General features: G+C 42.4%; 1 protein-coding gene across 1 annotated transcript in view; it reads left to right on the top strand.

Moving 5' to 3' along the window:
* The window catches only part of CDH19 (cadherin 19), a 54,825-nt gene that overhangs the window by 24,745 nt on the left and 9,148 nt on the right, over positions 1-20,932 (top strand). Inside the window, exons 7-8 of the mRNA XM_066622793.1 lie at positions 6,566-6,702; positions 8,829-8,950. Of these exons, the coding sequence (XP_066478890.1) occupies positions 6,566-6,702; positions 8,829-8,950 (259 nt within the window). The remainder of the gene's footprint in view (positions 1-6,565; positions 6,703-8,828; positions 8,951-20,932) is intronic.

The following is a 20,932-nucleotide window of genomic DNA, read 5'->3' as shown; positions in this document are numbered from 1 at the left end:
CAAGTGGGGCAAAGCAAGAGGAGGAGGGACCTAGAATTGTCTCATACAAAAGTTGGGGCAAGATCTTTGCAAGATACAATCTAATTGCTGCCGGAATATAAAGGCCACCTTTAACATGAAAGAACTTAGTTATTGCACTTGCGGACTTCTGACCGGCTGCAGCCACAAATTCATGATGAGTGCTTCTAGTTCCAGGGGAGTGCAGTATTACACCCAGATATTTATAAGGATGCTCTATCCTATGGGTATTGATACTCCAGGACCTACACTTAGATCTCTTATCAAAGGATATAATCTTAGTTTTCTGATAATTAATAGCCAACTGGTTTTCTTCACAGAAAAAAAACTAATTATTAAGGGCCCTTCTAAGTCCCACTGGGGTCCTTGAAAGGATAACTGTATCATCCGCGTATAGTAGGACAGATATCTTACGGTTAGCTAATGCTGCAGGGTGGAAGTCGGGAGAGCTCAGTTGATCCACCAAGCCATTTATATAGATGTTAAATAAGAGGGGGCCAAGAACACAACCCTGCTTTACACCCTTATAAATTGAAATAGCATTGGGGAGATGTCCATACCTGGAACATCTCACCTTAAGTGATGTGTTAGAATATAAAGCACAGATTAGAAATAATAATCTGCAATCAATGGACAAACCCTCCAGCTTCTTTCACAGTTTGACTCTAGAAATCAAAGAGCAGAGTCTCTAGAGTCAAAAGCAGATTTCAAATCAATAAATGCTGCGTAGAGAGAACCAGAGTATTTTTCTATCAAATGCTGCATGATTATAGTGTGTCCATCTGTGGCCCTGCCCTCCCTGAAACCAGCCTATTCCTCTGCAATTAGGTTTTCTTGATCAGCCCAGCATTTAAGCTTCTCTAAATGATGGCCAGTGTAAAGTTTGCTGATAATACTCAGCAAGCTTATCGGGTGGTAGCTGGCAGGGTCCTCCCTCTTACCCTTCTTGAAAATCAGGACTATGATAGCCACATAACTCCACATAATTGTGCAAGATAATATATTATCAGCCCAATCCTAACGAGTTTACGGTGATAGATCTCATGATCCATCAGCATAAACTGAGTTCCAGTGGTGTGAAAGATGCACTTCTCTTGTGCTCTTCGTAGCCACTGGTGCAAATGGCTGGAAGTTCCATGCATGAGCTAGGCTCCCAGAAGCCCCAGCAGAGCAGGTAAAGTGGTGGTGGGGGCAATTTTGGGATAGGAGGAGAAGGAGCAAACTAAACCAGGGGTGGTTCAGAAGTAGGATGGGATGATCACAGTGGCAGTTGGGCATACCAAGACCCTCTCCCCTTTTTCCTGCCTGACATGCCCCTGGAGGTTCCTTGAACTTAACAAAAGCTGAATAGCCGGTGTAGGTCTAAGGAGACCCATTGGAGGCCAGGTTGCCCACAGGGAGATAAGTAAAAATCATGGTGTGGGGGGGCGACCAGATGGCCCAGGAAAGGTAAGTAAAAATTAGTCCTCCCCTCCCAACACAGCATGCAGTATCTACTTCACTGGTGGCGCTACATGCTGTGGGGTGGCAGCGGATAGGATTGGGCCATGCTGTGGAGTGGCAGGAAATAGTATTGATGAATTTACTCCCAATTTACTTGCAAGTGTTCTAACTTTGTGGAGCTCACAGACATTCAAGTATTACAAGCTTGCAGCCTTTCTTCTGAGAACGCACTGATTTCACTTACTAAAGTTTAAGTTTTATGCCCTCTGTCATTGCTCTGCTAATTACTGGCCTGTTTCAGAAGCAGTGTTCTAAATCTTGCATTCCATTCTGAGAAACTGGTTTCTTCAAGCTACAGTTCCTTAACAAAGGATGTGTCAAAGCAGAATCAAACTATAGTTTGAGATCCCCGTTGATTAACTTTTTCTTCATCATTAGATTAAATGGAAAATGTGCTTTGTTCCAAATAATGAATATAAACTTTTACTCTTCTCTCATGCACACAACTGTGTTGGAGTATATAGTACTTGCTGCCCAATCCTAGACTGCGTGCTACATCAGTCTGAGTTGCATATACCATGGTGCATATCCTGGGATGTCAACAGAACAGCTCCACCAGAGCAGCAGCTGGCCTGCTGGCATAATGAGCCCAGGGCATTGGCACAAAGACACGGCCAGCTTAGATACTGGCAGAACTCCCACTGGTGGGAGGTTGGTCTTGTTCGCATCTTGGGTCAGGATCAACACAATCATATTAGTTTGTGGAATTCTTTGCCACAAGAAGTAGTTATGGTATCTTGCCTGGATGCCTTTAAGAGGGGATTGGACTAATTTCTGGAGAAGTTCCTTACAGGTTACAAGTCATAGTAGGTATCTGCAAGCTCTTGGTTTTAGAGGCAGGCTGCCTCTGATTGCCAGATGCAGGGGAGGGCACCAGGCTGCAGTTGTGTCTGTTGTCTTGTGTGCTCCCTGGGGCATTTGGTGGACTACTGTGAAATACAGGAAGCTGGACTAGATGGGCCTTTGGCCTGATCCAGCAGGTCTCTTGGCTTCTGTCACCAAGATTCATAAACAATAGCAGGCCAAAAGAAATGATCTGGAGGAATTGGAGGTGATAGGAGGAAACAGAATCTGATGTGCTCTTTCCTGTATCTTGAGTCTTCACCTAGCCCCAAATGAATGATCTATCTTCTTCCTCATATTCTGCTCCTTCTTCTATTGAGGTCACAAAAGAAGACAATTCCCCTGAAGCTCAGGTATGTAAGTGTGGTCTATGAGACAGGTCTTCAGTTAGGGGAGGAAGAAAGAATGAGATCTATCCCCCCAGCTGTCAAAAATTCTCTGCTGCTTTACTAAAGGTTCAAAGCGAGCATTTACCACAGATACCAGCCTATAAGTCAATCTCACAGATAAGGGCAGGTTTTGAACCAAATCATAGAATGTTCTGTGACCCTCAGATAAGTTGGGGGGGGGGGTTAAAACTATGGGGGGGGTGTCTGACTATAGTTTTGTCTGATTTTACCCGAGGCCAGATCCTGAAAAATAACCTACCAGTAATTGTTACCTAAGAACTGTACAGTCTCTAATTTATTAAAAAGATATTAAAAGATCATAGATGTATTCATTAACTTTTTAAATTCTGGTTTTCATAACCCTTTTGTAAACACTATCAGAGTAAGTGCACTGTAAACAACATACCAGTAGAACAGTACCTCCAGGGGCACTTGACACTTTAAGGGCACTTTAGGGATACTTGAAAAAGAATTGAATAATGGCAGAAAAAGGCAGGCAGTGCTCCAGAATGCCTTGCAGGGCCAGCAAAGCAGGAAGGCAGGTAGCTAGTTGGCTGTGAAAGCCCCACCAAGAGCTAGTTTTTGGTCATCAATTTATGTATGAATCAGTGATTGAAAACCAGCACAGTTAAAAAGCTGAAACATAATATGCCAAGGGGCATGCAAGTGAAAAGGGTTGGCAACCACTGCAGGAGAACCATCAATCAAATCCACCTTTAAGGGGCCTGGTGAGTTAAGCCAGAGGCTCTATATATAACATACAACTTATAACACATAACTAGAAGTGCAATTCAATTCACAGCAGAGAGACAAGCAACAAGGAATGAATGTGAGCAAGTGCAGCTGCATATAGTTGCAACCCTATTTACTCAGAAGGAGATCCATTGCTTTCCATGGGTGTTATTCTTAAGTAATGGTGCACTGAATTGTAGTCTGGGACTTTGTTTCAAATGGAAATGAGGATTACATCCTGGTTTTTAAAAAACAGAACTCTACAAAATGCAAGCATTTGCAAAATGGAAAGATGCTGCAGCAGCATTTGCAAAATTCAGTGAGGAAGCCTTTAGTCCAGTGTTTCTCAAACTGTGGGTAGGGACCCACTAGAAGGATCGCGAGCCAATTTCAGGTGGGTCCCCATTCATTTCAATATTTTATTTTAATATATTAGACTTGATGTTCCCATGGGATGGGACTGCATTTGGGGGAATGCTACAGACCTGTCCTTTTAACAAGCTACTATGTATACTCTTTTAACAATAGTCAATGGGACTTACTCCTGGGTAAGTGTGGGTAGGATGGCAGCCTCGGATTGTGAAAAATTTTCCTGCTTGATGATGTAAATTCCAGTCGTGGCCTAACTTCCGGTGGGTCCTGACAGATTCTCATTCTAAAAAGTGGGTCCTGGTGTTAAATGCATGAGTCCTTTAGTCCTTTTCTCAGGAAGAGAATAAACTTTGGATGGAGTTTTCCAGAGAATTTACCGTAGATTAACAACCCTCTAATTATCTTTGCATTGCTTCTCTGATGCCGAAACTTACTTGAAAAGCCCTGACCCAGAGGTGTTGCTAGAGGGGGGGCGGTGCACTAAGTTTTGCAGAGAGCCTCCCTTCAGTGTGCAAGCAGTTCCTCCCATAAGAACATAAGAACAGCCCCACTGGATCAGGCCATAGGCCCATCTAGTCCAGCTTCCTGTATCTCACAGCGGCCCACCAAATGCCCCAGGGAGCACACCAGATACAAGAGACCTCATCCTGGTGCCCTCCCTTGCATCTGGCATTCTGACATAACCCATTTCTAAAATCAGGAGGTTGCGCATACACATCATGGCTTGTATCCCATAATGGATTTTTCCTCCAGAAACTTGTCCAATCCCCTTTTAAAGGTGACTAGGCTAGATGCCAGCACCACATCCTGTGGCAAGGAGTTCCACAGACCGACTACACGCTGAGTAAAGAAATATTTTCTTTTGTCTGTCCTAACCCGCCCAACACTCAATTTTAGTGGATGTCCCCTGGTTCTGGTATTATGTGAGAGTGTAAAGAGCATCTCCCTATCCACTCTGTCCATCCCCTGCATAATTTTATATGTCTCAATCATGTCCCCCCTCAGGCGTCTCTTTTCTAGGCTGAAGAGGCCCAAACGCCGTAGCCTTTCCTCATAAGGAAAATGCCCCAGCCCCGTAATCATCTTAGTCGCTCTCTTTTGCACCTTTTCCATTTCCACTATGTCTTTTTTGAGATGCGGCAACCAGAACTGGACACAATACTCCAGGTGTGGCCTTACCATAGATTTGTACAACGGCATTATAATACTAGCCGTTTTGTTCTCAATACCCTTCCTAATGATCCCAAGCATAGAATTGGCCTTCTTCACTGCTGCCGCACATTGGGTCGATACTTTCATCGACCTGTCCACCACCACCCCAAGATCTCTCTCCTGATCTGTCACAGACAGCTCAGAACCCATCAGCCTATATCTAAAGTTTTGATTTTTTGCCCCAATGTTCAAGACTTTACACTTACTGACATTGAAGCACATCTGCCATTTTGCTGCCCATTCTGCCAGTCTGGAGATATCCTTCTAGAGTTCCTCACAATCACTTCTGGTCTTCACCACTCGGAAGAGTTTGGTGTTGTCTGCAAACTTTGCAACCTCACTGCTCACCCCTGTCTCCAGGTCATTTATGAAGAGGTTGAAAAGCACCGGTCCCAGGACAGATCCTTGGGGCACACCGCTTTTCACCTCTCTCCACTGTGAAAATTGCCCATTGACACCCACTCTCTGCTTCTTGGCCTCCAACCAGTTCTCAATCCATGAGAGGACCTGTCCTCTAATTCCCTGACCATGGAGTTTTTTCAGTAGCCTTTGGTGAGGGACCGTGTCAAACGCCTTCTGAAAGTCCAGGTATATAATGTCCATAGGTTCTCCCACATCCACATGCCTGTTGACCTTTTCAAAGAATTCTATAAGGTTTGTGAGGCAAGACTTACCCTTACAGAAGCCATGCTGACTCTCCCTCAGCAAGGCCCTCTTCCCCTCTCCTCTGGAGCCATTCGCCTCTGTTTTCCCCCACATGGTTCCAAAGAGGAGGGGAGGAGCTGCTTGTACACTGCAGGGAGGCTCTCTGCAAAACTTAGTGCACCTCCCCCCTTTAGCGACGCCTCTGCCCTGACACCTGAGCAACCTTGGAGATAAGGAGAGGTGATGATCTAAGCTTGATTTATTGGCAGAAATTTCTCGTCCTATAGGCGAGTATATACGGTACTTTTTATGGTGCCACAAATACTGCCTTTTTATGTTTAATACAAATGGAAGGAGAAGACATGGAATAAAATGGACCTCAAAGATGGTCCTGCCTGCCTGCCTTGCTTTCCTTTTTTCCCCTTTGACATTGTCGCAAGCCAACAGTGATGAAATAAATTTACTTTTCTATCCAGACTTAGTTGCCAGTGTTAGTCATTTCACAAGTGGCACTTCACTGTTTCTTTTCAATCGAGTCATCCACCTGCTGTGCGCCTGCCTGTGAAATAAGGATGAATAATGCATTTTAGATTTGGTTCACATTAATATAGGGCTGAGGCATATTTAGTTTCATAAAAAGAAGCACTTTGATCTTGGCAGCAGTGAATTTTAAATGTTTATCAGTGTACATTTTTCATGATTTCTGAGTAGCTGCAGCATACATCCATATTCATGTCATCGCAGCTCTCTTTTCTTCACTGACAATAGCTTATGTGTCCTTGTTTCAGGAGGAACCTTTTTTGTTCAATGTCTACTGAAGTCTCTTTTTTTTTTCTCCCTTTGGGGTGCAGGTATTCCATTGTCCACAGCAAGTATTTAAAGAGATTGTTCAGCATCAGTGCACAGAATGGAACAATCATTATAACTAAACCTCTGGACCGAGAGATAGCGGCTTGGCACAACATAACTATTACAGCCACTGAATCAAGTGAGTAAGAATTTACGAAACCTCGTGCTTGAGGAACTGCATGCATTCATTGCAATTATCTTCCGAATATCCTTCTTTCTGAATTGAGCATATATGCTACTTTCTCATTATGTCACTGTTGCTTGTTACATTATGGAACATTATTAAAATGATGGGTTTGGGAGAAGTTAAATAATGTTTGAACTCCAAGGTCTTCTGCTATTTCATAAGAGATTAGTTCATTTTTAAAAAAGAAAGAAGCATGGAAACTGTAACAGTTACACTGAAGCATATAAATTGCTCTCCTGATAGAAGATCTTGTGTTAAATTAGACCCTGGTTAATTTCACAGCAGATTTTTTTACTGCTATAAAATTAACCCGGGTTTAACACTGGGCAGAAACCTAGACTTCAAATTAATTGTGAAAGCAGGGCCTATATCAGTTGGACTTCCAAGCAGTTGCAATTAAACTTGGAAAGTGTTCCTTATATAGAACTCATCTGTCAGTTTTGTCTAAAAAGTCCATAAAAATGACCTCTTCGCACTCTTACAGGTCACCTTGCCTTTGGGATAAGATGCCCAAACTTGCTTTGTTGTGAATCTGAAATGCGTACTCAAAATTTTAGGTTCTGGCAATTAAAGGTGATCAAATGAAATCCACAAGAAATGTTTTCAAGTACTCAAAACCAATTTTAGAATTAGAATTCACTTTTTTTGAATGTGCCTAGGGATTCCAGCCTTATGGCTTCTTAACAAGTTTGTACTCTCTGAGTAGTGGGAGTCTAGTGAGGGTTAGTTGTACAAAGGGGTCTACAGTGCACTTAGTTCTCATCTTTTCAATGACTAAGAATATCAATGGGGAGAAGCTGGTTGACTAAAGATATCCAGACTGCATACAAGTGTATGTTATTTTAATGTTATTAATCAGCTGTGAAGTAATATCCCCCATATCCGCAGAAAACTATCTGCAGATTTACTTGTCTGCAGTTCACAAATCCCATGTCATGCTCATGACTCACTTCTCTTTCTTTGCCAAGGCTTTGCAAAATTCAGCTTTCCTTTGCTACAGAATTCTGTTAAAATGATATCAGACACTGGGAACAGTAGACTTAGAACTACTAGACTATTGCTAATGGAGGTGCTCAGAAATCCCCCCTCCCCATGCCTGGAACACCCTCCCACCACCCTCTCCCATCCCCTGCATGGGCCTGCCTGGCCTGAACCAAATGTACCCCACCTGAGTGCAGATCCAGCTTCTATGGGCTGGTGCAGGCCTCTTAGCCAGCCCAGCCTGCTCCAGAGGAGACGCAAATGTGCTTTATGGCACATTGCGACACTCCTGAGCCAGTGCAGGGGGCCAATCTCCCAGTCTGGATTGTGCTTTCATTCCTGTCAGAATTCATTTATTAAAGTGCATTTGGCTTATCAGAAATTTCATTTATCTGCTTATTCATTCTCATTGATTTCAACAGGACAACCAGTTGAAATTATCCTTTCTTTTACTTCATTGTTTTCATCATGGCATTTGAAGGTATTTTAGAAACCTCCAAGAGATCTGACTAGTCAAACTTCTTAATGTAGGACAAATGGATCCTATCGATTAAGAAAAAGCACATAAACACACAGCCTGCTATTTAACCAATATTAAGTTGAAATAGCAATATTAGCCACTGCAATCATACCCCAGAAACTTCCTATTTGCTACTGTGCTTATGAAAGGGAAAGAAGGAATAACTGGGAGTGAATGATGGTAGTTAAGCTAATTTGAGTACTCAACAATTCTCTGCAAAAGACCATTTGTCAGAAACAGAAGTTTCTGCTGCAATGGAAGATTCCTTATATCAGCACAATGGGTCATGTTATATTACTGTTATTAACTTTTTTTGTATTACTTTATACAATAATATGTAACACAATCATGTCTGCGACGCTTATTATTTCAGGTAAATGCACAATTCTTTCTTCAGAGGCAATTTCCACAGTAGGCAAAAATTGCCATTGCTGAACTGGACCATGTTAGAACTTAAACTGCATATCAAGATTCAGTATTTGCAAGCATACCACAAGAACAAATGACATGCAGTATGAACTGTTATTTATTTATTTATTGCCATTTATTATACTTATTTTTGTTCCTGTTGATCTAGGAAACCCCAAACAAATATCAGAAGCAAACGTTTATATCCAAGTTCTTGATGTTAATGAATATGCACCAGAATTTTCCAAATACTATGAGACATACGTGTGTGAGAATGCAAGATCTGGACAGGTGAGACGGAACATTCTTGTTGCGCTTCTTTTTCCCCCCTGCTGAGATCTGCCATTGCTCATCTTTGCCTGGTCAGAGGAAACCTTGTAAGACTGCCTTATTTTGACAGGCATTCTGGGATGACTGATCTTAGTTACAGCTGATTTTCATGGCTGATCAAGTTTCTATTTATAATCGTACTTCCTTTCAGTCCACCCCAGAAGTTGATTGAGGCCTTGCTGTAACCACATGCTTGTTGAGCATTTCCATTGACCCTCTTTTCTGCTTGGTTTTTATTTTCAAGTACCTCTGTGGATAGATAATTGTTCCAGCTCTGTGACTGCCCCTCCACCCCACCGCAGGATGCATAGGTGGCTAGAAAGCTGAATAGGATTGGGCCTTACGCATATAGCTGTAGTGAAATAACTAAGGGCCCAATCCTATCCAACTTTCCAGCACTGATGCATCTGCAATGCAGCCCCAAGGTAAGTTAACAAATGCTCCGTTACTTTGAGGAAGGCGTCCTTGAGTGCTCTCCTACCGTAGGACGCAGCAATGCCCTTTTGGCACAGCTGTATCAGCACTGGAAAGTTGGATAGGATTGGGCCCTAAGAAAAAGTGCTTCCATTGATTTTCATTTAATATTCATTAATCCAGCACAAGTTTCTTGAAGAGTTCCACTCATTTGCTGAATATGAATACATATCATCATTACGCCTTTGTAGGTGTCAAACTTTTTGATTAACCCTGCGAAAATACGCTTCTTTCCCTTTAATACGTGAGTCTAGGGGACAATCCTATGAAAACGTAGCTCAACAATAAAGACTAAATGTAAAAGGTGATTGAATTTTCCCCCTAAATCTATCCTTCATGTTCACCAGAAACTTTAAATAGATTTTCATCATATTTTTTTTTATGTTACAGTTCTGTACTGTCTACTGATCCACACATTAGCTGCGTAACTAGGTTCATCTCATACAAACCATGTCTAGTGCACAATCTTTGCTAAGTTCATTACAGTGTAAAACACTTTGAAAAACTTGTAGTGAGAAGTGTTTGATAAAACAAAATCTGACCCTCTAGTAGTCACAAACCTTGTTATAAATACTGACAAACCTTGTGGAATTTTCACTCGCTCTCTTCACTTAACCATGAAAGCTGAGAAGGATACAATCAGATGGAGTGGATAAAGCTTACTCTTTAATTAAATTCAGATCTAAACAGAAAGATCTTTTTTAATTATCTTTGTGCTGCACTTTAACTGATTTATTATTATTAATCATTGCTGTGTCACTTAATGTGCAGAGTGCTTCATAGTAATTATGTCATTCATCCAAAAGTATGGCAGCTTGCTCAGGGTCAATCTAGACATGATATCAAGCAGCTGCTGATATCCTAAGTGATTTTCCTTTAAAAGGCAGTGGGACCAGTCTGCATGGGAACTGTGGTGTGGTTACAAGGAGTTTTTACCTTTGTACACCCATCATTTTCTTGATCCAAATCTCTCCTCAGATTTGGATCATGGGTGCTGTTTGCTTCAATAACACCTTTGGGGGCAAACAGCCTCTTTAGGAAGACAATTTTCATTAGGAAAGTGGGGTGGGGTAAAGGGTTTCCACTCCAGCTACAGTCCCATATAAAGATGAGATCTGCTTGGGAATCCTGTTTTATTAGCACACATAGATGATGATGACATTTTTAACATCTTATTTAGTTGAGCCATTCATTTAAAGATAAGGAGTTGAGGCAGTGGAACGGAAAAAAAGATAAAATTAATGTGTCCATCTTTTCAAAGAGCCCATTCTCCCTTCTCCATTAGTGCCAAGTGTACCATGTATCCTATTTTTGGGGGGAGTGAGCCCCATTAAAACAACTGAGTAGGCATGAATAGGATCAGACTGTAAGTGGGTTGGAGAAGCAAAGACTAGTCACTGTGCAGATCCAATGTCATCCACTGAAATGTCAAGAGTGCTGTTGACATGGCTGTAAGACCTGAGACTCACTATGACGTCACATTCCTTACAACAAGAAAGGGAAGCCAAAGTAAAGGTGACATTTGACTTGAAGTTTGTTAATTTCAAGCAGTTCCATCCCAATGAGATGGCACTTCATTTTGCAGTGGTGTCTTTTCCCCCCAAGGGAAAAACAAAGATTTAATGACTCCTTTGCAAGTTGCTGCTAAATGAGCTCACAATGTTGTTATGAACTTTTTTTTCAGAAAAAGAAAGCAAAGACGAATGTACTAAACACACGTGGATTAATAGCATCACATAGGATAGTCTAAGCAGGTCACCTTCAGATGTGTTGCCCACTCCTGAATTATGGTTCTGATCCTGCTAGTATCAACATAAAAGATTTAATCATAAAGCAGATATGCAGGCAAAGTATAAATGTATATAATGCCTGTAGATATGTAGGCAGCAGAGAGAGACTAACGTTTAAAGCAATTTGCTGGCCCTCCCATCCACTTTGGGTCTGTCTGGTGTCTTTCCTTCTTCTCCTCCCCACATCTGTTTCTTACCCGACTCAGAGGTTGGGGTGGGGGTGGGGAAGATGCAACAAGTCAAGAAAGGCACTATCATAAAACTGGTTGTAGAAGCAGTTTATTGTGAAGTCAATCCCTGTGTGAAAGAGCCTGACTACTACAGTCAGTTGCTGTTCAGCTCCAGAAAGCAAAGAGAAACATTTTATTCTGGCATGGCAATTCAGTGTCACCCAGTCTCAGAAAAAGGCCACCTAGGAGCTTGAAATGAGCTCTGCTTTCTGCTCCTTGCAGTACTAGCAGCCCATTGTTCACAAAAGGTTTCGTGAGAATACTCGGGTATTTGACATTGTCAAAGTGGCATATTTTTTAATCCAAGAGGTAGTTTTAGAGGAAGACTGTAATTTCCTCTCTGAGAAGGGATCAGGAGTTATCCTTGGGCTCTCACACTCGCTTGCCTGCTTTGTCCCCAAATCCCCTTGCACACCTTCCGCTATTCATCATCTCAGGGAAAAGTGAGCAAATGAGTGACAGAATCAAGGGGTGTTTCCAACTCAGGGCTTCCTGTTCGTTTATTGCTCTCTGGCTGTGAGCTGTACAACAGTTCATTTTCCATTCTCTCCTCTCTATATTTCAATCTCAGTTAGAAAAATCTTTTCCAAGTGGAGTAGTTAGGAAGCAAAAGTTGCCCCAAAAGCTTATTTTAAACAACAGAAGCACAACAGTGTGCTAGGCAAGTCAGGGCCAGCCTTCGAAGCTGTGAGGCCCAATGCAAAACATTTTTGCGGGGGGGGGGGGAGCACCCCTAGGCGCCCTCCCACATACACACACTAGGGCGAGCAACAGCAGCAAGGCACCTGGCAGTGGCATCACTGCCAACTGCTTTGGGGAGGGGCGAAGCCAATCAGACCCAGGGGTGAGCTTCTCCCATGCCATCCAGTGGCAGCTCCATTTGCCATGCTCTCCTTGTGATGGCTCAGCATGGAAGATTCTATGCTGGAGTGTCAGCTACAGAGTGAGGTGCCAGCTGTGGGTTACACAACTCCAGGCATGGGCCCAGTTTGGTCAGATTGGTCACATTGACTAAGGCCAGCCCTGAGGCAAGATATTCCAAGACCTAGATGGATCTGGGCTTGTCCAGGTGTATATTGGGGCATAGCTCCTGAGAATCAGTGATGCCCTGATAGATGTTAGGAGAGTGCTTTCTGTTGTGGTTAGGATTTGTAAGTGGTAATGTACTCTTAGATTGGAAGTTGTAAAACAGTTGGGAAGGGGAAAAACACACAAGGGGAACATGAACTGATAGTTTATGAATTTAAAAAGTATGTTTTCTACCTGGAGGAAAAAGGCCAACTCTTTAGCCGCAGTGGGGGCAGCCTAGGATAAACCTTTCTAGGCCTAAAACTTGGTGGAGCAGAGAGTAAGTGCTCAGGATAAAACAAAACAACAATCACACCAATGTAAATTTTCCCCAGTGTGGTTTAATTACCTCGGAATTCACTCTGCCATTTGAAATGTGTTAACAAGGGGAACTGACTTGTTCTCTTGGTCAATCCTGTCTTTGTGTCAAAAAGGAAAATTTCAGATAATCCCCCCCCCCCATGTGAAACCTTTCTTTTGGCTATGATAAAAATGCATTGGGGAGCAAGACTGCAGGTCAGTCATACTCCCTGCTGCTTATCTGAAACAATTTCAATCAGACAGACCTCCAAAATGTATAGATTGATGTAGTATGCTAATAAATCTCATTGCTTCCTGTGGGGCATACTTCCAAATTTACACGCTCAGAATGGCTGCAGTATATCAAACAATATGAGATGGGAACAAAATTTATCTTAGATACTACAGAAGAATGAATCTGACTCAGTCAGAAATATGACAATCTGGTATTGTGGTGGAGGAGATTGAAATGTTCTGCTTCAAATGTGTTTGCAGAGAGCAAGTAAGCTGAGCTTCTAAACCATTTCCTTTTCTGTCTTATACATAGATCTTAGCCAAAGGAGTATGCCTTTTCACAAGGTTCTTTAGAATACAAAGAAGACCCACACTTTCCTTGACTTTTTTAGGGAACATTATGAAAGGATTCTGACTGTCGATTCTGTGATCCCTGATAGACTAGAATTACACATCTGGTTACACATATGTGAAATTTTGCCCTTCTCTTACAGCCCAATCCTATCCAAAGTTGGGCCCGTGCATGGAGGGGTTTGACAGTGGAACACAGTTCCTGCTGTTATAAAATGACTTTTGATGGCGCACGCAGCATGCCGCCTGTGGCCATTTTAGGAGGCAGTCTCTAAACAGTAAGTGTGGGAGGACCACTGCTGCTAAGACTGATAATGGTGGGGGTGGGATGAGCAGATCAGAGAGGGGAGAGGGTGGAATGAGGAGGAGGTGAAACAGGGAGGGGGTGGTATTGGCGATAGCAAAACCACCAATATCCTATCCCCCTTCCAGGCCACAATCCACCTTCCTGGCTCCACTCGTACTTGCATCAGCAAGATAGCTGGGGCAGATCCAAGTAGACCCATGTGGAGACTTACTGCTGGTCAAGGGAACAAATGTTTCCTTATGTGGAGGAGACCTCCAGGGCCTGAAACTCCCCCACAGGATTCAGTGTGCCCCCTTCCCTGTTGGAATAGCTGCATCAGTGCAGTTACAGCACAATCCTAACCAACTTTTCAGTGCCGATGCAGCCAAGCCAACAGGGTGCACACTGCGTTCTGTGGTGGAAGGGCAGTCATAGAGGCTTCCGCAAGGTAAGGGAATCTTTGTTCCCTTACCTCCGGACCGCATTATGGCTGCATCATCACTGGAAAGTTGGTTAGGATTGGACTGTTAGATAGGACTGGGCTTCCCAAGAGCTTCATTTGTCCTTACTGATGGCTGCATACTACCCTTATCTGATTGTAACTATCCTTATCTGATTGGCTGCATACCGTTGTGATATCACCCTGTGCCTCATATTTATATATAATAGATGTATAATATATATTTATTATTATGTCCAGTCTATGATCTTAATGATAACGTCTTATCTAATAAATAATATCCTGCTTACTATCTTAATTGTCTTTTGAGCTGAAAATCTGGAAAATATTTGGATTGGCCATATTTGTACAGTAATGAATGCTAGTCTTGCTTTACATGAAGCAAGAACAGGTTTTGGCGAAGTACAAGTAGCACTGAACACTCTTCTATGTTTCTGAGTCAGTCCAGTCCTCTTTAATCCATTTTCATTCTGACACAAATACCTGTAATTTGAGGATCACTTATGAATTGACTTTGATGTACACTTTCCTTGGTAATTTCCTTATTAGACCACAAAACAAATGAATATGCATTTTTTACTTCAAGTCAAAGATAGCAGCTCTACACTTATTTACCCAGCACTTAGCGTAAAACAGAATCAACAACAATTGCAGTGAAAGCAAATGCAACTTACTTGATATTAGCTTCTTATGCAATTGTGTTGAAAATCCCTGCTTTTCCCTATTTTTGCCTCAGAAATGTCTGTGGTGACTTAGCATTCTGAAAGGGCTGCTGAGTCATTCAAGGACAATAGCCAATTGTGTTGTAAGGTGTTTCTGTTCAATGTCTGAGCATCTTCTTCTTCCCCCACCGACTCATAAACAATGGTCCTTAGCCAGTTCATTGGACCATTAAGCCTGCCTTTTTCTCAGAAATGGCAAATCCAGGGGTCCCAATGATTACCTAATCCGACAGGGGAAACTTGATGAACACAAGCAGATCATAAAAATCTGTGTGCCCCTTTGGGCTGTGTGCCCCTTTGTACATTTATTCATCTGATTATCAGGAGCCATTTGAGGGGGCTTACCCACCCATTTTACTAAGAGTTCAAAAACCCGCAACAGCCTGTGTAACTAGGATATAAAAGTATCTAGATAAATTGTGTAGAAAAATACCCAGAGAAACTGTCAGGTATTGTTATATTTGATGCTTACATTTTAATATCTTGCAACACCTTTTTTTTCTTCTTTTATTGAATTATCAGTACTTTGTTTTTTACTATACAATTTACCTTCAGTTGGTTTGATGTTTTACAGTTTTTCAAATTTTAAATTAAAAACCTTAAGGCTTAAAAAATTATTAATTTCCTTATAAAAATGTTATTTTCTTCCATTTCATTCCTAGTTGAAAGGGTGAAGTGGCAGTAGGACATGCCAGTTGCTAACTGCTAAGTGTACACCCCACTTGCTCTCTGTCTAGCCGTAAAAAAAAAAAATCCCAATCCCTTTAAACAAAACAAAATGTTTTAATACAATTCCAAGGTATTAATATAAGGTATTGAAATAATGGGAAAACATTTTGGATGTTAAAACAATATAGATAATCCACATGTAGTGAATAATAAATACAAACAAAGAAACGTAAATCTTAATTAGAGCCCTTCGCATAAAGTTGAGAGGATAATAGCTTCAGAACACCATAAAGCCCTGTTGTTTTTACATGCACTTCTGGAGCATAGCAAATTAGATGTTCCTGAATTATGGCATACAGTGGGAAAAGTGTTATTCTTTTATGGGCTCTCTCTTCACTCCTGCTTTGCAAATCTCATCTTTGGATGGAATGCGAATGAAGATAATCCTGAGGGTTTTGTGTTTTGTTTTTTTTAAACAAACAAGCAAAGCTACTTTGCTGTTTCAGCAGGATGGCACTTCTGGTAAATGCAATGCTAATAGTAAACCTTAAGTAGTTGCTCACCACCCATTTTTAGAAATTTGTGAAGGTAAAGTCTCTGCTCTATCCTCTAATTTCTGAAATCTTGCCTTGATGTATACATTTTATTTCCTAGGCACACATATTAAAACTTTTTATAAGAAAATAAGCCCTGCTGAATAAGATCAAGTGCCCATGTAGTCCAGCTTCGTGTATTTTACAGTGGCCCGTCAGATGCCTCAGTGAGCACTCAAGAAAACAAGATACTAATATCCTGTTGTCACTCCCTTGCCTCTGGCATTATAACACGGGTGGCCAAACCCGTTAGCCACACGCAGCTCTTTGACATATAATATGCGACTTTTGGAAATATGTTGGCTGATCTAACAGTTATTTAGAGCTAATAATCATTATTGTTATCTACATTTTGCATCACAATTTATATTAAAGAGAAAGAAGAAATTTTCAAGTGTTATAATTATCCAAGAGGTCTAAACTGAGACTCCACTGGATTAAAACATAAGTTTAATGTTCATGGTGAATAAATCTATTTAAGAATTTAAATGCTTCTTAAATATTTCAGCTCTCAAACATCTAAAGTTTATCATTTGTGGCTTGGACACCCCTACATTATAGAGATATATTGGTTATTTTTATATAGCATTAAGGCTAGCTTTGTGGATAAGGGCTTACCACATTTGCTTATCTTCTTGCTGAGGAATTGTGGACGTCTGCATACCCTTTGGAGGAAACTCCAATGGCAGCCAAATTGTTCTGAAGAACCAATGTGAGCCATGAAGGTGCAGAACATTCAGCTGTTCTCCCATGAAAAAGAAAAGTGGGTGTGTTGGTATCATTTTGTGCATATGAGGAGAAAGTCCATGTGGACATTTTTAGAGGAAGTTGGTCCTCATCACAATTGACCTTGACATAAAGAGAAATTCACCGCCCAATCCTAAAGGCGCCACCGCCGCCACATACAGCAGCACCAAAGCTACTACCACTGCATTCTTGACCCTGTGGCAGCTGCCAGAGGTCTCCTCAGGACCAGTCCCAAGTCCCACAATGGGGCTTCTCAGGTCTGTGCCAGCAGGACTTTGCTGGTCCCACCTCCATCCTGCCCCAGTTTCTCCCCGTCCCTCCCCCTCCCCCTGAGTATAGAGGGGTCTACTCAAACCTGCACCAGCAAACTCAGCAGCAGAGGTCCATGTGGACACAAGATTGGGTCTGGGAAGGTGGTTTGGATTCAGCCGCTGTCACTGCTTCCAATCCTGCCTCCTCCCAGGACTTGATTCGCACTACACCCCACCCCTGTCACCACCCCATTCTGGTATCTTCTTAAAAAGTGTGTACAGTGCACTCAGAAAGTTTTATGTACTTTGTAGATAATAATAATTGAGTGCGAAAGAACAGTAGAAAGAAAAGTTTGAAATGATTCACTTGGAGCAGAGGAGAAGATCAGACAAAGGAAATGTGAAATAATCTGTTTCTTTGATAGTAGCAAGCTCTTGGGATGCAAGGTTCTCAACAGGCAAGGCTGGCATATTCTCTAAGTGGAGTAGTTCCATGTGTAGTCCAGCTGTAAGCTCTGAGTCTCTATACTGACAGATTTCCTGGAAAAAAAAGAAAAAAAACAATTACCAAGCTAACTCCCCAGTTAGCAGTTTCCCCACTGTCTTGTAGATTATTACAGTTTTCAGATTAATGAGCCTTGATATAACACAATTCTTGGCAATTAGATTTCAGCAGAATCAATAAAGGAGCAGTCTTACAAATGCAATATCTAGCCACGTTACCTTTGCTGCCATATCAAGCATGCATGCATTTTAGACTTTGACTCAGAAACAATTAGCACACTGCTTTTCAAACAAAGAACCAAACTACATGTTATAGTACATGGAAATTTGCATAGCAACTATGGGTGTGGTGGAGAATCTGGATCAGGATATATGCAGAGGACGTTTTAACCCCATCCCTTCATGTTGCACTTGTACATCATGTCCCTGATGATGTTATTAGGCTTAGGAAGGTCACTTCCATGGAAGAGAGAGAGAGAGAGAGAGAGAAAGAGAGAGACTCTCACACACACGATAGTTACCATGCAGATCTAAAATACATACTTGATGTAACATTTAGTTTGGCCCTGAAACTCATCTAGTGATATGCTCAGCTTGATTGATTTTGGGGCAAACTGACAACTGAATCCTACCTAAATTCCTGAGCGGCAATGCATTGGTGCCAGTGTGGTTTCCGCTGCATCTCGTGGGGGATTATCAGCTGCTAGAGGTCTCCTTGGGTGAGGGTATATTTGTATGACAAATGCTTTACAACAGCTTTAAAGTAACCTCCACTGGTGCAATTCAAGTTACACCGGTAGTAGAGAGGGTTAGGATTGTGGCAAAAATGTGATGGGAGATCAGTGGCGTCACTCGGGTTTGTGGCATCCGGTTTGGGAGACCAGTGTGTCACCCCCATGGTAGACCTTCTCCCATGCAGTAGACAGGGCAATGCCCTGGGCGGTGGGCACGGTGATTCACCCTTACCCCATTCCTGCTGGTTTTTTGGCTATAACTTTTGATAGAATAGAAATATTTCAACATGGTTTATTTCATTGCATTCTGTATGAAATTACGCATCAAACGATATATAACATGATGGTATTATTCAAAAATACCAAGATTTAAAAAAAAAATTGGTCAGTAGTGGTGTCACCCCCCGTGTGTGTCACATGGTACAACCTGCACTTCCACTGCACCCCCTATCGACCCCAGTCTGGGAGATACCAGGAACAATTTAAATCAGGGAGATGACATGGGGAAATGGTATTAACTGCTTTCCACAATGTCATTTTCTCATGACAACTGAAGGGGAAAACCAATACCCCTCCCTCCCTGTGTGTGAGTGCTTTAGCGGAGGTGGGGCACGATCGCTCCACTTTCGCTTTCAAAGCTGCGGGGAGCCCTGCAGAAGGTCACGCAGAGATCCCCACACCCCCGGGAGGCTGCAGGAGGCTCAGGTACGTGCAGCCAAGCCCCTGCAGCCCCCCTGAGTGGCACGATCCTGGGGCTTGCACCACTGCCTCCTCCCTGCCTCCAGGCTGTCCCTGCCCCTTAAGGTGAAAGTGCCCAGGGCCCACAGGCTGGGGCGTTGCGACGCCCCAGTTTGAAAAGCCCTGCCATAGCTAATTGCCTTCCTGGGGAAGGAAGCATAAATCAGGAAAACTATACAAAATATCAACATCCTACCTGCCTAACTGTAGCATGATCCCAATCCAAATTTCTGCTTTGACAGAAAGAAAAAGTTGCTGGGAGATCGACTCACCAATCTCCCATGTCACATCAAGCTTGATCTCTAGATGCCACCAAGTCTGGAGAAACTGGAAAAATTTTTAATTTTTTGCATCTTTCTGCACCCTTTGATTCAGCCGCATCAGAATTATTGCATTCAAAATATTTCATCAATCACATGGATTTTACTGATTTCTGTTAAAAATGTTCAAGCATGGATTTGTACAAATGGGAGAGGCTGCTGTGTTTAAATGCTCAACTCACTTTTAAAAAAAGGTGAAATTCTACAAGGTGCACAGAGGTGGCTATTAGCTTATCAGCCCCGAGAGAACCAAGAAAAAGATCACAAAACAGCCATTTTCTTGACATTCATTAGGAAGGTTATAATTACATGTGTCACCCATATTATGACAGCACTTTTGTCTGTGTAACATTGTGCAGAAACAAGTCAGAAGAGCAAAGGAAACTCCAGCTATCTGCAGTATACTTAGAAAGCCAGATATGTGTTTCTCAGTATGACTGGCAGCTGGTTTCACAGAAACATAGAAAAGAAAAAAAGATCCCGAGCATGAGGCAACCATGAAAGCAGCATCGGCTGTTCATTTCATGCTCCTCTTGCTGGCAGAGGTGATACCAGGGTAACTTCTTCATTGCTTATTTTAAAAGAAAATGTCTCAGATTTGCTGAATTGCATGTGTTCTTACCCAGGAAGCTTCAAACATCTTCAAAATTCTGTCATCCTATTTATGTGAACATCTTACCACTGCTCCCTAATCAAGCTCCTGGTCTAACTAAGCTAGGATTGACAGCAGTGATTGACAGCAACTCTCCAGGTTTCCGACAGCAGGTTTTCCCAGTCCTATCTGGAGATGCCAGGGATTGAACCTGAGACAAAGTGTTTGTTCTGTTGTTGAGCTATTACCTTGCAGCTTCTTCCCCTGACCCCTTTCTGGTTCCTAAGGTAGTTACAAAGCAGAGAGGAGATGAAGGCTCCCTTTTCCTGTAGCTGTCCCCACTGCTCTAACTTACCAAAAAACCTGAACAAACCTTATGTTGCTACCATCCAAATGTACGCTATTGCTTTTTGTTTCCCATGGGGATATGGTGAGAAGGAATGGCCATGCGGACGATTGCATGCCATTGCTTTCCAAGGACTGAATTATGCCAGCATGTAGTTGTGCTGTACGTAAAATAAAAGCAGTCACATGAATTGCTATTGATGCTTGAAGCTAACATTGCCCCAGTGCCCTCCACAGATAACACAAGATAAGATCATTTTGAGCTCAGTCCTGTCCTTCCACCCATACCCGGGGAGGGGGGATGGATTGGGAAGCTTCAGAGGGGAGTTATAGAGGGTATAGTTATAAGCCTCCCACTCTGCAATGGATCTCCTCAAACCTGCACCCGCTCTGTAGCTGGTGCAGGTCTGAGACCACAAAGGGAGTGGGGAGGCTTGCAAAAGTGGGGATAGGATCCGGTCTGTGCCATGGCCGTTGGATCAACCCCTCTCCTGCAGCCTTCTTGGCCCGTGTTCCTCCCCTTCCCTGCCCTGTT

The sequence above is a fragment of the Tiliqua scincoides genome, chromosome 4 (assembly GCF_035046505.1).
Source record: "Tiliqua scincoides isolate rTilSci1 chromosome 4, rTilSci1.hap2, whole genome shotgun sequence".
NCBI lineage: Eukaryota > Metazoa > Chordata > Lepidosauria > Squamata > Scincidae > Tiliqua > Tiliqua scincoides.
Note: the sequence above shows the minus strand (reverse complement) of the source record. Positions and strands in the feature narration are given on the sequence as shown.